This window comes from Molothrus ater, chromosome 1 (genome assembly GCF_012460135.2).
Source record: "Molothrus ater isolate BHLD 08-10-18 breed brown headed cowbird chromosome 1, BPBGC_Mater_1.1, whole genome shotgun sequence".
Classification (NCBI taxonomy): domain Eukaryota; kingdom Metazoa; phylum Chordata; class Aves; order Passeriformes; family Icteridae; genus Molothrus; species Molothrus ater.
Window position 1 is genome coordinate 130353640 of NC_050478.2, and position 14947 is coordinate 130368586.

The 14947-nt window shown below is 38.0% G+C and overlaps 1 protein-coding gene across 1 annotated transcript in view; it reads left to right on the forward strand.

The window, feature by feature from the left end:
• The window catches only part of STK3 (serine/threonine kinase 3), a 129263-nt gene that overhangs the window by 18043 nt on the left and 96273 nt on the right, over positions 1-14947 (forward strand). Inside the window, exons 5-6 of the mRNA XM_036406489.2 lie at positions 7759-7923; positions 8345-8512. Coding sequence (XP_036262382.1) covers positions 7759-7923; positions 8345-8512 — 333 coding nt within the window. The remainder of the gene's footprint in view (positions 1-7758; positions 7924-8344; positions 8513-14947) is intronic.

Genomic DNA, 14947 nt, shown 5'->3' on the forward strand with positions numbered 1-14947 from the left:
AGCAGATGTGTTCCCTATGATGGTAAAGTTGATTTTAAACAGTGGCAACTTAGATAGGTGCTTCCTGTTAGAAAGGCATACAGTTGTATTGTTTTAGCAGACCTGTGTTAAGGGCTCCCAGTGCAGTTCTTGACCTCATTCTTGTCAGAAGAAGACTTTGCACAACCAAATTAACTACATTGGTGCTGATCACAGCTCTGTGTAGACATGCCAAATCATGTGCTACTGAGTCATAGTTAAAATCTGCACTTAGTGCAGTGCTAAAAGGGTTCTGTACTTTTCTGCTTTACTTCTAAGGTTGTGCTCAACATCTGGCTCAGTACTTCATAGATATCTTCTAGGAAGCTGGGACTAGGTAATGAAGGGCTGAAGAGTCTGACTTTCATATTCTGATCAGTTCTTGATCTGCCTGTGTCTATGTATTAATGTTAGCTAATGTTAAGCATGAGATTTCCTGTAATAGTTTTTCCTATGAGCCACTAGGTATGTTTTAGGTAATTTTATGCTGCTGCTAGGCTGTAGTAATTTTCAAACTACACATAGAAGACTGAGGTGTTAGCACTACCTTTAATAATCCAGTACAAAAATGCTAATTTAAAGGAAAGAGAAGATGAGGTCTCCTGCATATTATAGTCATGAAATACTATTAAATTTATGTTACTGGGATTATGAAAAACAAATCTTAAAAATACTAACACTGATCATCACCTGTACAGTGAATGTTTGTAGTTATATTTATTGCAGCATATTTTCTGTATGATTTTATTTGCAGCTTGGGTCTTATGGCAGTGAGTTCTTACTCTGTCCATTACTGTAATATTGAGGTGTCTCCTTAGATAGTATAGGATTAAGTGAAGATTATCTGGCAGATTTAGACCAAACCTTGTTGTCCTAAGTAATGCCATGATTTGGTACTTTACTCCAAGACAGAGGCTGTGGTTTTGTTTGAAGAGCACTATATTTACTCATAGCATATACATCTGCTCAAAAAAGGGTCTAACTGTCCTGAAAGGGAGGCTCAGGGAAAGCAATTTCAGGACAGTGTAGTTTGTAACAGGTAGTGGCAACTTCTTCAGGCTAGAACTGTAACAACTCTTTTTCTCTCTGAAGATTTCTGCCTACTTCCTAAGTGAGATGTCAAATACTAGAAATGGGAAGGGTATTGTGGGAACTGTCATCTCTTCTTCCCAGTTTATTTGCCCTTCTCTCCTGAATTTCAGGTTTTTTCTTAGTCTGGCCTTGTCTTTGTGTAAATGAAGAACAGGAGAGAGGTGTGTGATGACGATAGGATGTGAAATGTTTGAGCTTCATAGCTTCTGGTGGAAGAATGGCTCCTTTATTTGCCATGAGAGTGGATCTACCCAATGTGTTCAATCTAATCAGAGTGTTTAGATGCAGTAATCTGATACTTCCTGGAAGCATCAGATTTAATGTGCATGTATTAGTGTAAAAAGAGCAGCTGGGAATGGACTTAGTCAGTTAAAACAATTCAGCTGACCCAGACCCCTTTAGAGGGGCCTCAGGAAGGAGAATGTGTGCAAGAGAACCTGTGGATGAGTTGTCCCAACAGCTGCATGGATTAGGTGGTGTGTGATGGACTGGATAAACCCTCATTCTCCCTTGTGTGTGGCATCCATAGCCAGTTAGATATAAATATGTGAATTAGATGTCTGTTATAGTCTCCTAATAGATGTGGAACACTAGAATTTGCTGCTTTGCTCCAGATTTTGATTTTTAAGATTGTCCTCATGTCTAATGTATTTTATGTAGGCTGTAGAGTTGTTCACCTTTATCATTCACATTCTTTTTAATATATAATCTGCCTGTGGTTTTGATGGTGAAGGATTAGAAGCTTTCCATGGCTGACTCTTATTTAGAGGGTAGCACCAACCTGTCAAAGGGACAGCATACAGGATTAGAACTAGCCTAAGATACCAAAGAGATAAGTGTTCCACAAGGGTTTAAGTGAGGATCTTGATGTGAACAGAAATCAAAAATGAAGCAGAAAGATTGTGACTGGGAGATTATACTAAGGTGCAAGGTATAGAGCTGTGCTGATGGAAGAATGATGCTGTGCATGGAAAATCTCAGAATAAAATTGACCAACTTGTTTAGGAAAAATACTGCCTATACAGATTGATCAGGAATAGAATAGTGTCAGAACCATACATCTAGATCAGGATAGCAGCATTGACTGGAACATAGTTTTATATTAATATGAAATAGTTTTTGTTTCTTTTAATTGTTCTGTGTGGTGATTATCAATGGCATTGCATGTATGTCAATATCAAACTACTTCTAGAACTAGAGAGTACTGGGTATTGAGTAGATGGCAAGTTGTGTGCTATGACAAAGCATGTAATGGTCTGGTTCTGTACTTAGTGTTTGTATGTTGAAAGTTGCTTGTAGGGACACAGACATGACACTACCTAGAGAGCGACTTCTAACCATGCTTATGAGGACAGATTCTGATTTAAAGAAGGGAAGAGACATAATTAGGAAGCATTTTGATGTGGATTTTAAGAGTTTATTTGTGGTTTTGTGAATAAATGAATAGTTGTAGGAGCTTTGGATCTGTTTTTATGTACTTTGGTCCCTTGTTACTTCCAGCAATTGGTAGGCTATAAAAGTGTCCTCCGTTTATTTCCACAAATTCCATCAGGTTTGCATTAGTTTGTGTGTCAGGTAGTCTCTATGCTCTAAAGAAGAACTGTATGTTATTTTTTATCATGTTAAAAAAAAAATCATTATTTCCCCTCCTCTGGACACATTCTCATCCTTCACCCTCATTCTTCAGCTGTGGGGCCCAGAGCAGCACACAGAGCTCAAGGAGAGGCTGCACCAAGGCTGTACAGCAGGGCAGTCACCTCTGTCACCAGCTGGGGATGCTGAGTTTGATGCACCCCAGGAAGGGGTTTGTCCTCTGGGCTGCCAGGGTGCATTGCTGGCTCTTGCTGAGCCTGCTGCTGACCGGCACACACAGATCCCTTCCTGCAGGGCTGCTCTTGAGCCATTACTCTCCCAATTTATGCTTGTCCCTGTGTTACCCATCCCAGATGTAGAATCTGTCATTCAAGCTTGTTCAGTTTCATTCTGTTCATCATTGCCCAGTGCTCCATTCTGTCCAAATCCCTCTGCAAGACTTTTCGTTCAAACAGCATCTCCCACTTTGGTATCCTCAGCAAACTTTACTAATGGTGCATTCAATTCCTGCATCCAGATTATTGATAAAAGTAGTGAACAAAATTAGCCCTAGAATTGAGGGTACATCACTGGTGACAGGTCACCAGCCAGATGTAGCTCCATTCACTACAACCCTTTGAGCCCTGCCCTTCAGCCTCCAGCTCACTGTGTGTCTGCTCATCTTGCAGAAGGATGCCATGAGGTAAGTAAGCCTTACTTAACTAAAAACCAGTGGATGGGTGACCTCATCATAGAAAGGTATCAAATTAGACAGGATTTCTCTCTGTGAACCCATGTTGACAGTGCCTCATGATCTCATTGTTCTTTTGAAGCCTTTCAGTAGTACCTAGTATGATGGTCTCCATCAGTTTTGTTGAAACTGAGATTAGACTAACATATACATAGATTCCTGGGTCTTCCCTCATGCCCTTTTTGTAAACTGGAATAACACTGCCTAGCTTTCAGTCAGCAGGGACCTCAGCCACTAATTTTTCAAGAACTAAAGCTAGTGATTTTACCTCCTTAGGAACACACCCTTGCCTTTTGTTGTTCAGACAGATAACTAACTTACTTATTCTTTAGTAGTGATATATTTTAGAATTTGTTTATTTTGGGATGATATTCAAACTTTAAATATAGACAAGTCAGCTAAAACAAACCACCCATGATTTATTCAAATTGATGTAAAATGCACCTAATTTTGTTGTATGGAGTTGTAAATTCTACTAATACAGAATCATGGAATGGTTGATGTTAGAATGGACCTCTGGAGGTCACCTGGCCCAACCAGCCTGTTAAAGAAAGGCCATCTAGAGTTGGCTGCCCAGGGCCATTTCTGCATGGTTTTCAAGGAGGGAGACTCCACAATTCCCTGGGTAACCTGTTCCAGTGCTTAGTCACACTCACAGTAAAAAGTTTCCTGCTGTTTAGAGGGAACCTCCTGTGTTTGAGAGTGTGTCCATTGCCTCTGTTCCTGTCATTGGGCACCACTGAAAAGAGCCTGACTTCATCCTCTTTGCACCTTCCCTTCAGTTATTCCCATAAATTTAAAAAATTCCCCATGAGCTTGATCTTCTCCAGGCTGAATGGTCGCAGTCTCAGTCTCTCCTCCTGGGAGAGATGCTCCAGTCCCTTGATCATCTTTGTGGCCCTTTGTTAACTCTCTCTGGTGTGTCCATGTCTCTCATACTGAGAAGTCCAGAAGTGGACCCAGCACTCCAGGTGTGGTGTCAGCAGTGTGGAGCAGAAGGGAAGGATCACTCAGCTTCCTGCACCTCCTGGCAACGTTATCTCATGCAGCCCAGGATACCATTTGCTTTTTGGCAGCCAGTGTACAAAATACTTTAATACCATTAGTGTGTGCAAAAACCTCTGCACAAGATGTTGTGGTCTACAGGAACAACATAATGGAACTTTTAAAACAATGTTCAGTGCATCCAATAAGGGAAGAAATTATGTACTGCATTTAACTGTGCAGTATAGCTCAGATGCAATACTGCATAGTTAAAAAGTTTTTCTGGATTTAAAAGTATACATGTGGAGAACTTTGTAATTTATATGCTTTCACTGTTATCCATAGATGGTATGGGTTCTGTAAAAAGTTTAAATGGCACAAAAATAATGAAATTAATGATTTTGAAATCTTTTTTTTAAATACTTTTTTTTTTCTGATGATTGCATGGTAATGTTCAATATGGCAGTGCATTATTTTCTGAAAAGGTAATTTTGTCTAGGGAAGGTTGAGTGTACTTTCTTTGCTTCTTGTGTAAGGCTGGAAATTCATTGCATCCTTCTAAATAATAGTAGGTATTAAAGCCAAACATTTTGTCTAAGTATTATTGTGTACATACTTGGCCATGTTCAGCTACAGTATAAGCAGGAGTGATTTTAGTGACTGCATCATGTTATATATATGATGATTATATGAAGCACAAGTGGATAAATCTAGGATGTCTTGAGCTGGAATTGATGTGTCTTGGAACATCATAAATCTGTTCTTCATTCTTTTTTCCTGTGCTTTCCTGTTACTGCTGTTTGTGATAAACATGACTTGTGCTCTCTGCCTACTTCTTAGAGGTGGTATTCACTTCTCTGGGCTTTTTTGACCACTTTGTGTATTTGGATGTGTAAATACTTTGTTCTTCTGTAATATTTAGCCATGGTAGAGCTTTACTTTGCTGAGGATCCCCAGATAGTGCATCAGGTTGCAGTACTCCAGGATTCTCTTTTGGTTTGCTGGATTCTCACTCCATAGCTTATTTGCCAGCTTTTGGTTCCAGTCTTCCATTAGCCTCTCCTTTTGAGAGCTGGACTTTGTCACGCAACTACAAAACCACTTCTCCATCTTGAGCTGATGATCCAAAGATCTTCATGTGGTTAATTTTTCAAGAACTAAAACTAGGTGTTTACCTCCTTAGAAGCACAACATATTGAAGAGCGATCTCTGCCATGTCCTCTAAGCACCATTTTTCATAATACTTGTTTCTAGATGAAAGTGGGAGGGAAGTTGTATGCTTATCTTGCTATACATTTGTCAGTGCTAAGGGTCATTTTCTATTGCATGTTCAGGATTAGCTGCATGGAAGGCTTTGGAGATTCAGGACATTGGATTGTTTCTGAAATTGGGTGGATTTGGTAAAGTTTGGGCAGAAAGTGTTACACTCATCATGTCTTAAACCATTCGAGATACAGTGTTCAATAGCCAGGGTTTAAATTGCCTGAAGTGTGAGTCTGCAGATAATTACAGTTTTAGTGATTCACCATAGAATTTTTAGCTCACATAATGAGGATTGTCTCTTTCTCCAAATATCTTTTTGACCATACTTAAGTTTATCTTACAGTTGATTTGAAGTCCCTTCTTGCTTGACTCCAGATCAGGTAAATTGTTTTACTCCCATGGCACAATGCCAGGAAAGTTGTGTTATTTGAACTGTGTGTAACAGGGTTTTCAGTTCTTCTGGCATGCAGTCCTTTGAAGCAGCATAGCAGTCAGCATAAAGTAGCACAAGTGAAGGCTTTGAGCCGTGTGCTGCTGAATAGAAGCAGTGAAAGATCTCAGAGATAAATGGTGGGCAAGGAATGCATAATGCACAGCAGAGGCGGTAAGTGCTTGGCTTGGAGCTAATACACCACCATCAATTTCATCCTCTGCTTGCATAGGAAAAGGTTTATAAAAGTCTCTGGAACTCTTGGGGTATATCAACACATGCACTTTTTTGAAAGCAATGCCAATTTGAGCAGCAGCTACTTTGCTTTGTCCTTCTTTACTATGCCATGAGTTGAATCCAGGAACCGTTTTGTTGGAAAAATAATTTAGGCAGACAGATTTGTTTTCAACTAGGATCTGTCTGTTACAATTGTTCAGTGGAAGGAGGGCTGAGATACTGTGAATTACTGCAGTAGGTTGCAGGGAAAGGAGGGACTGGAGCTTGGGACTGCTGTTTAAATAAATGTGCAACTGTGCCCTTGGGCTCCACACCTAGGTTTTGTGAGACTGGATAGAAGCTGCAACAGGGAAGTGCTTCTGGTTATTAAATAATTAAAACTTGTGAGCAGCTCAGGTGCAGATAATCTTGCTGACTAATATTTTTTTTTCCTTTTTGTTCTTTCATTCTTTTGGCTTAGAGTGATCACAAGTGGGTTTTTTGTTTCTTACGGGCTTTTGGTGATGGTTGCTTTTTGGAGGGAGGTGTGGATGTCTACCAACACTTTCTGAACTGAAACTGGAAGGAATTGCTAGTGCTTAATTTATTTTCTGTGTAGGATTGGAAAAGTAGAGGAAAGAGGGGAAAAACACAACCCAGAATTGCAGCCAAATCAGAGTATTCATCTTCACTTTTCCAGTTTCTTGCATTTCTGAGAATGTGTGAAGTTCATTTTAGTTCTTCTATTGAAGCATCAGTGTAGCGTAATTAATTGGCATTTCAGTTGTATGGATAATTTCTTTGTATTTCCTTGAGCAGTTGCATCACATGGAATGAGTTTTATGTGCATGTTTGTGCTTTTATTTGAGAACAAATGTTGATGAAGAAGTGTTCTCAAGGGGGTCTGGTACCTGAAGAAGAGACTCTTGCTGTTTCTCTGATAATGCTTGTTCAGGAGCTTGTGTTCCTATTTTGTTGATCGAAAGTGATGAAAATAAACAACTGCTAGCTGATGACTTACTCAAGAGTTGGTGTTATTTATGAAGCAATAAAACAAAATATGTCTCAGTTTTTTTCACTCTGTTGTGTTTTCTTTCATAAAGAAACGTCTGTCATCTTTTTGCCAGTTGACTTGCAATTTATTGTAGCATTTGTAATGGCATGTGACTCTGCACTATATTAGAATTAAGAGAAGCATTTTGGCCTGCCAAGTCTACACAACACCTTTTTTTCTCTATAGTTGGCATTTAATAATTTATTTTTTATTCGGGGTTTTTTTAGCTTTAAAATGGAAGTTTTTCTGGGCTGCTAAAAAAATAAAGTCAAGCATTGTGCTCCTTACAATAATCACTACGAAATGATCATGATTTAAATAAGTCAAATATATGGACCCTATGTGTATACCTGAAAGTGGTTTTATGTTTTCTTGCAGCTAACAGAAGATGAAATTGCAACTATTTTGAAATCTACTCTTAAAGGACTTGAATACTTGCACTTTATGAGAAAAATACATAGAGATATAAAAGCTGGAAACATCCTTCTTAACACTGAGGGACATGCAAAATTAGCTGATTTTGGTGTGGCTGGCCAGTTAACAGTAAGTAACTGTGGGAAGATAATTTTAAAATGCTATAGTGCTCCTAACCTTGTTCTTTCACCTTTGTCCTCTGCCTTGAATTTTGTGTCTGAGCGGTCTCACTGCCACTAGTGGTAGTGGCAGAACTAACATTCTTTATCATGGTGAGTATTTAACATGCTGCAGGGCTATTTAGTTTCTAGTTGTTTGTTTTTATAGCCCAGTGCATCAAGTGCCTGATGATCTCTTTAAATTTTAGTATGAGGTTGATTGTCACCTCTGTGGCCTCTGTAGGCTGATGGGCTGAATCTGTTTGGTCTTAATTGGAAGTCACTACCATTTGACCTTTGGGTGGATAATTTAACTTGAAATATAGAATTGATATAAAAGTAATCTGAAAATAAGCATCCCTGGTTTAATGTCATAAATAATATAATTACAGGATACAATGGCAAAACGTAATACTGTTATAGGAACTCCATTTTGGATGGCTCCTGAAGTCATACAAGAGATTGGCTATAACTGTGTGGCAGACATCTGGTCCCTTGGTATAACTTCAATAGAAATGGCTGAAGGAAAGCCTCCATATGCTGATATTCACCCAATGAGGGTAAGTGTGTTGGTGGCATTTTTTATTTTTGTATTAAAAAAAACAACCCTCAAACCCACAAAACATTCAAAACCCCCTAATACTGGAATCATAAAGCTGTAAGTTTATGAATAGAGATTTTAATACTAACAATTTTTACTTTCTGTATTGCTTCCTCTTGACTCCAGTTTGCCTGTGTTTTAACACATTTCTGTAAGGTTTTTTTTCTGTATCTCCACTTGAGAGGGAGCTGCATCAGGATGCTCTTAATTGGCTTTGAGGTAATATATAGAATCTGTTTCATACTGCACTTGGAGATTTGCATCACCAAGACTCAGTCTGCTTTTGAAAGGCAGTTTTGAAATAAAGATGACCTAAAGAAGAATTCAGAACTGTCCTATGGGAGTAGTGCTAATATTATTATTATTACTTACACCTGACAGCTTTTATTTATTAGTGACTCCTAAGGTCTCTTAATGAATGAGTTTACTTTTTGCAAAATAAAATGTAAATAGAATTAGTTGCTTTATGAGGAGTAGCAGTTACAAAGGAATTACTTAGAGAAGCTAATGGGGATCAATGTTTATCTAGGGATAACTTGACACTGTTAGTCGTGCTGCTGTTATAATGCTGCTTTTGTAATAAGCTATAGAACAGCTATGCTGATTGCACTGATGCTCCATTCTTAAATTGTTTAAAACCCATTTTGAATTAAGAAGGCACTTTATGTTGCTTAAAGCATACCTTACTCCAGAAGAATCTTGGAAATTTTGCCGCAAAATTGTAGTGCATATTAAATTATTTTATTCAGTTTTCTTTTGCTGGTGCCTCATGTATCAGAATCTTAACAGAAAGAAATCATCACTATAGAAAGAGAAGGTACTGTTCATATGCAATTACTGTAAGGTGATGCACATCTGAATTCGAGTGTATTTAGTGCTGTTTTTGTTTGCTAGGTTCTTGATTTTTGGTTGTGTGTGCTCTTTGGAGGAGAGATGTTTCCTGAAATTTCTGTTAAAGCTAGTGAGTGATTTTCATTTAGAACCATTACATAATTTTGGAAGCAAAGTTTAGTCGTTTTCCTGCAGCATATTTTTCTTCATGTAATTAACTGTTTTAAAATTACAATTCAAACTAAAAATACTCAGGTGAAAGCTGAGAACAAAATAAGTATCTCTGAAGCTGGATTTTGATGGGAATTTAAGGTGAAATAACCTGTAAAAATATTTTGAAGAATGATGACAAATTAACTACACTTGATCATACTGGGATTTTTGGTTATACTTCTAACAAAAACTCCTTAATTACATCTGAGTAACATCACTGTATGTAGTTGCACCAGTTATTGAAAGGTGAAGACTACATTATCAGAGAGGATTTTTATGTGCATGACAATAGCTGCTTATAAATCAAAGGTCATTATGTTTGAATGCTTGTGGATCTGTTTAATTCTTGCAATCAAGTGAATGCTATCAAAGGCCAATGTAATCTAACACAATTCTGGATTACATACAGCATGTGTTCTTGTTAATGAATTACGTTTAAATTACATTGTGGTTTTTAAGGGCTTGTATGTAGTTAGTACTCTTTCGTATATTTGATACCTTCTGTTTTTCTTAATTTTTATTAGTGAGTTGTTACAGTGGTTAACAAGAAATACACAGATTTAAGTTGCAATAGTTTTTCTGGTGTCATATGATACAGCTTCACAGGACTTTTGGCCATATGTAGATGCTTTGTTTTAGTTATGATACAGAATTGATACAGGCAAGCATGAAAGCTTGGGCAAATTTTCATTGCTTTTCCTAGATGTTGCTGGAGTTCTGTGGTATTTATGTAAGGCACAATTTTGTTGCCTGGGAATGCATAGTGAAATTACCATGCACACTATTTTGCTGTAGGCTGGTTGGCACTGCCACAAAGGTAATGCACTGCCAGTAGGCCATTTCCTTGTCAACTGTATTTACAGTTTAATAGAAATATTACATGACTTCTTTAAACAAGTGTTTTGGCAGAGAGGAAATAGCAGATTCCATGCAAACAAGCATAGCTTCCTCTGCTTAACCACACTCTGACTTCTCCAAAGATTTGTACTAGTTTCAGATGGGAAAGAAGTAGTGGGGGGTGCAAAATGGAATTTCAGGTGGTTGGGGGAAGAAGAAGCAGGTTTTTTCTGGTTAAGCATTTCTCTCATGGTGTATTTGACTGTAAGTGTCATCCATGCTATTTCTCACAAGCTTGGAAGAGACCTTCAAGATCATCAAGTCCTACCCAAGCCCTAACACCTGAACTGAACCATGGCACTGAGTGCCACATCCAGTCTTTCTTTAAACACATCCAGGGATGGTGACTCCACCAGCTCCCTGGGCTGGCCATTCCAGTACTTTATCACTCTTTCTGTAAAAAACTTTTTCCTGCTATCCAACCTATATTTCCCTTGGCACAGCTTAAGATTTATTTCGCTTCTTCCTGCTGCAAACTTGAGTTCAACAGGAGCTGTAGTTGTCACACTTGGTTTGAGGCTCAAAGGTCAAGAGCAATTGCCAGCTCAGTAGTTTTAATGCTTTATTCACCTAAGAATTATGGGCTGTCTCAATACTCGATGTCAGAGTCCTTTTCTGCTTTTGCTAATGATGAAAAGTGAAACCTCTGTGTATTTTCTATGTTTTTTTAGAAGGAGGAGTATTTTCAGGTAGTTGTAATGGAGGGAGAAATAGAGATGTCCTCAAGGTTGCCTTAAAACAGGGTAATACAGCTGCTAGAAATAGCAAGGAATTTGCTGATAAAAAAAATCATTCAAACCTAAATAATTTAACCCATCTAGCAGGACTACAAGCATGTTGATTGCAGCAGACTGTGCAGCACCCAGGGTTAATGTGGCTAACAGTGTCTGCATCTGCCTTTGATTGCTTGGCTGTGATGAGCAGTTAGCAATTTATAGTGGAGCTAATTAAAGGGGACTTCATTGTGGTTCTAGGTCAAGACTCAGTCTCTTCCTCTGAAACTGCAGTGATGTTCTAACAGCTGAATTCCCATGTCCCCATTTACTGCAGCATATATGCTGTCCTGTCGTGATAAAATATGTATGTCCTACCCCAGACAAAACTTAATTCAAACCATTAACTGTTTTGTTCAGTCACTCCTCTGCATGTGATATCTATCCTTAGTATTTCTAAATTTGTTATTTTTAATCTGTGACGAGAGCACAGAGAATGGGCTGTTTTAGTGTAACAGTTGTGATTTTGCTCTTTTTCTAAAAAGCGTTAACATGCTTGTGAAATATCCTCTGTCTTTGCTAAACAAACCATGATTTCAAATTTTAATGTAAGAATTTTTTTGGTGGAACATCCTTTAAGCTGCATAGTATTCATATGATCCTTCTGCTGCTGGTTGGCTTTAATAACACTTTGCCATAAAGCTGGTCTTTAAACTTAAGCATGGCTCTTTTTGAGATCTTTCTCTAGGCCACCCTTACTAAAATTTTTCCTCATATTCATGCAGTGATGCGATCAGTTATTCCTGCAAGGCTGAGATTTTTATGATCAATTTAAGTGTGGGCTGCTGCTGTTAGAGGCATCCTGTCTGTAGCCAGGGTTCTTGACCTTTCTGTTAAGCAAACACTAATGTTATTGTGGCCTCACATTGAGTTGGATAAAGCAGCTGATGTTCTGAAAAGTTAATGTGATAGAAACCTCCTAGAACTGGGCCAGAGAAGTTGTAGGAGCATGTAGTGGACAGAGGAAGTGGGCTGAGGGGAGCTGCTGCTTTTGAGCCTTTTAGAACAACTGTAAAATGGCAATGTGTGTGTTTTATAAAATTTCCTCTTCTTTGCAAGGTGAACAGTTACTGACAGGTTGGTGTGCTTCAAATAAATGCTGGTAGCTCTCTTACAAAAGACAAGGAAATAAAAAGACTAAAAAAGCCCAAATGCTTTTCTTTCATGCTTATCAGGCAGCTGAAGTAATTCACATTGCTGTGGCATGGAAGAAGCTGGTGCTAGATGTGTTTTTCAACACTTCACAGTATTGGTCTCTGTTTCTTTATGGTGAAGTTTGTTGGAAATGGACATGTGGGCATCACATGTTCTGCAGTGAATTGGAGGAAGCCAATTTGAACTGCTTCCATTTGCCTTAAGTTCAATCATGATATTTATTTTTCCATGGCACTTACCCAGATTATCCATGCCTCCTGCTTAGCCTGTGTCATTTCCACCCTGGACTAATCTGTTTGTAATAACCTTTTATTCCTGATGTATCTTATAACAAACTACAATTTCCCGTTTTTTTATTCTCGACATATTGCATTAAAACTGGAGATTGAAGTGAGAATTGTTGCTCTGTAGGGCTCTAAGAAAAAAGAGGTGTCGTGTGGAGCATGGCAGTCAAATTGGGACCAGTTTTTCAGCCATTAAGAAGACACTTTTCTATATGCCTTTTGTGCCAGAAATTGAGGAAAGGAAAAAAAAAAAACAACTTCTGTCTTTCTGTACAGTCACTCTTGCATTTATTCTCTCCAACATGTGGTGTTATCTCATTTCTGTTATTTTTTTAGGAGTTCACCTATCTTATCTCAGCATTACTGCTTTTAAATTAGACTAGGTTTGTAAAACTATATGGTTTTCTTTTTTTAGTGCTTTTGCTTATCTTTGCAAAAGACTTTGAATTAACTTCTAAAAGTCCTTTACCTTTTCAGAACTTTCTATGAGATGCTGTTAATTTGTAACTTGATGTCTTCTTGCCTGATGTATCAAGATAGAGTGAGCTAATATTTAAAGAGTTTAAAATATGGATATTTGATTGTACATTATTGTTCATTATTTTACTACTCTTCACAATCTTGTGGAAGAATGACAGTGAGCTGTGCTGTTTTAAGGTGCAAGAAACACCTTACTGTGTGTTTGCTGTGGGGACCCCAAGGCACTGATGTGATAGGGCTGTGACAGTGGAGGAATTGGAGGAGCATGTGTTCTGTTTTCGAAGAGCTGTTGTAAGACCTTTGGCCCTCTCTAGGCTTTAAATGGCATTTTTGTATTTGCTTTATACAGACCTAAATGCAGGCAGTGGGTGCAGAGGGGTGGTATTCCTGCCTGTTTCCATGCATTTCCAACATCCATTTCTGCTGGAATGAGTGTTTAGGTGGTCACATGATAAGCTGGATCAGAAAACTAACCAAGTAACAAGAAGTAGCTTTCAATGATATTGTTAACAGGGTACTCCAACTAGGTGGGGACAAAAATGTGTGGGTGGTACTGGTAGAAGAAATAGGTCATCTATTTTTGGGCATCAGCCAAGTTGATTTAAGTAGTTGCAAAACCAGAGTCTCAGCTGGCCATCTGTAAATTTATTATGATTAAAACTTAGTAATTATTAAAGGAAACTGCAGAGCTTTTCTGAAGTTGACCCTTAAAAATGCTTGTCCTAAGGGACAAACTGGTATTTTTGTAGCTGTCCTAATTGTCCTTTGAGGCTTTTTCTGGTTGGGCATATTGATAAAATTAGACAGAATTCTAGACCTTTCATGGCTGAGTGTTCCCCCACAAAGCCTTCCTCCTTCTCCAGCTCATTCTGTTCTTCCATCTTTAAATGCTATTGCTGTGATACAGCAGAACTTCTTGGAGGGAAACTTACAGTGGTCTTCAATTTGCATGCAGCTGAAGTCAAGTTTTGATTCATAATACATTTGCCTCTGGTACTGTTTGTAGCCAAAGTTTCAAATAGGTGTTACAACTTTATTAAAGAAAAAAACCCATAAGCATTGTTTACACCAGACTGTATTTGTCTAACAGAAGATAAAGTACGTTCTCTGTACAGACTGAGGAAAAAAAAACGGTTTTAAAGGAATTGCTTTCCACATAAATCACCATGAGAAATACAATACATATTCTAATGGCATATGGAACATTTTTGCCTGGAGTGAGTAGTAGTAGTAGTAGTAGTAGTAGTAGTAGTAGTAGTAGTAGTAGTATGTGGTTCTGATCAATTGCAGCTCTGCTAATACCAGTGTTGATCTGTATCTTTGGTAGTTTTCAGTTTTTGTTCAACAACTTTTCAGGACTTAACTCTAAGGAAGTTGACGTACTTAAGAGTTCTTAACAAAGGAAAGCTTTAAATTTTAATTAAATATGCTGCTAATTCAAATTAGTAAACAATCTATCCACCTGCTCTGATCAAAATATGAATAAGTGCTGTGCAGGAATTTTTGTATGAATCAAAAACCAAAACAGATGAAGCAATACATTAAAAAAAAAGGCACTAAATGCTTTTTTATTCAAGATTTATTTTATTTGTCAAAGTAAGTGTATTCACTTAATTTACTTGTCAAAATAAATGTATTTACTTATTTTAAATGAATGGTCAATTTTTATAGTGTGTGAACAGACCTCTTTGCCTGAACTGCTGATGGTGTGGTAAGTAAAGGCTGAGGTGCAGACCAGATCCTGATGCCCTGTTCATGATT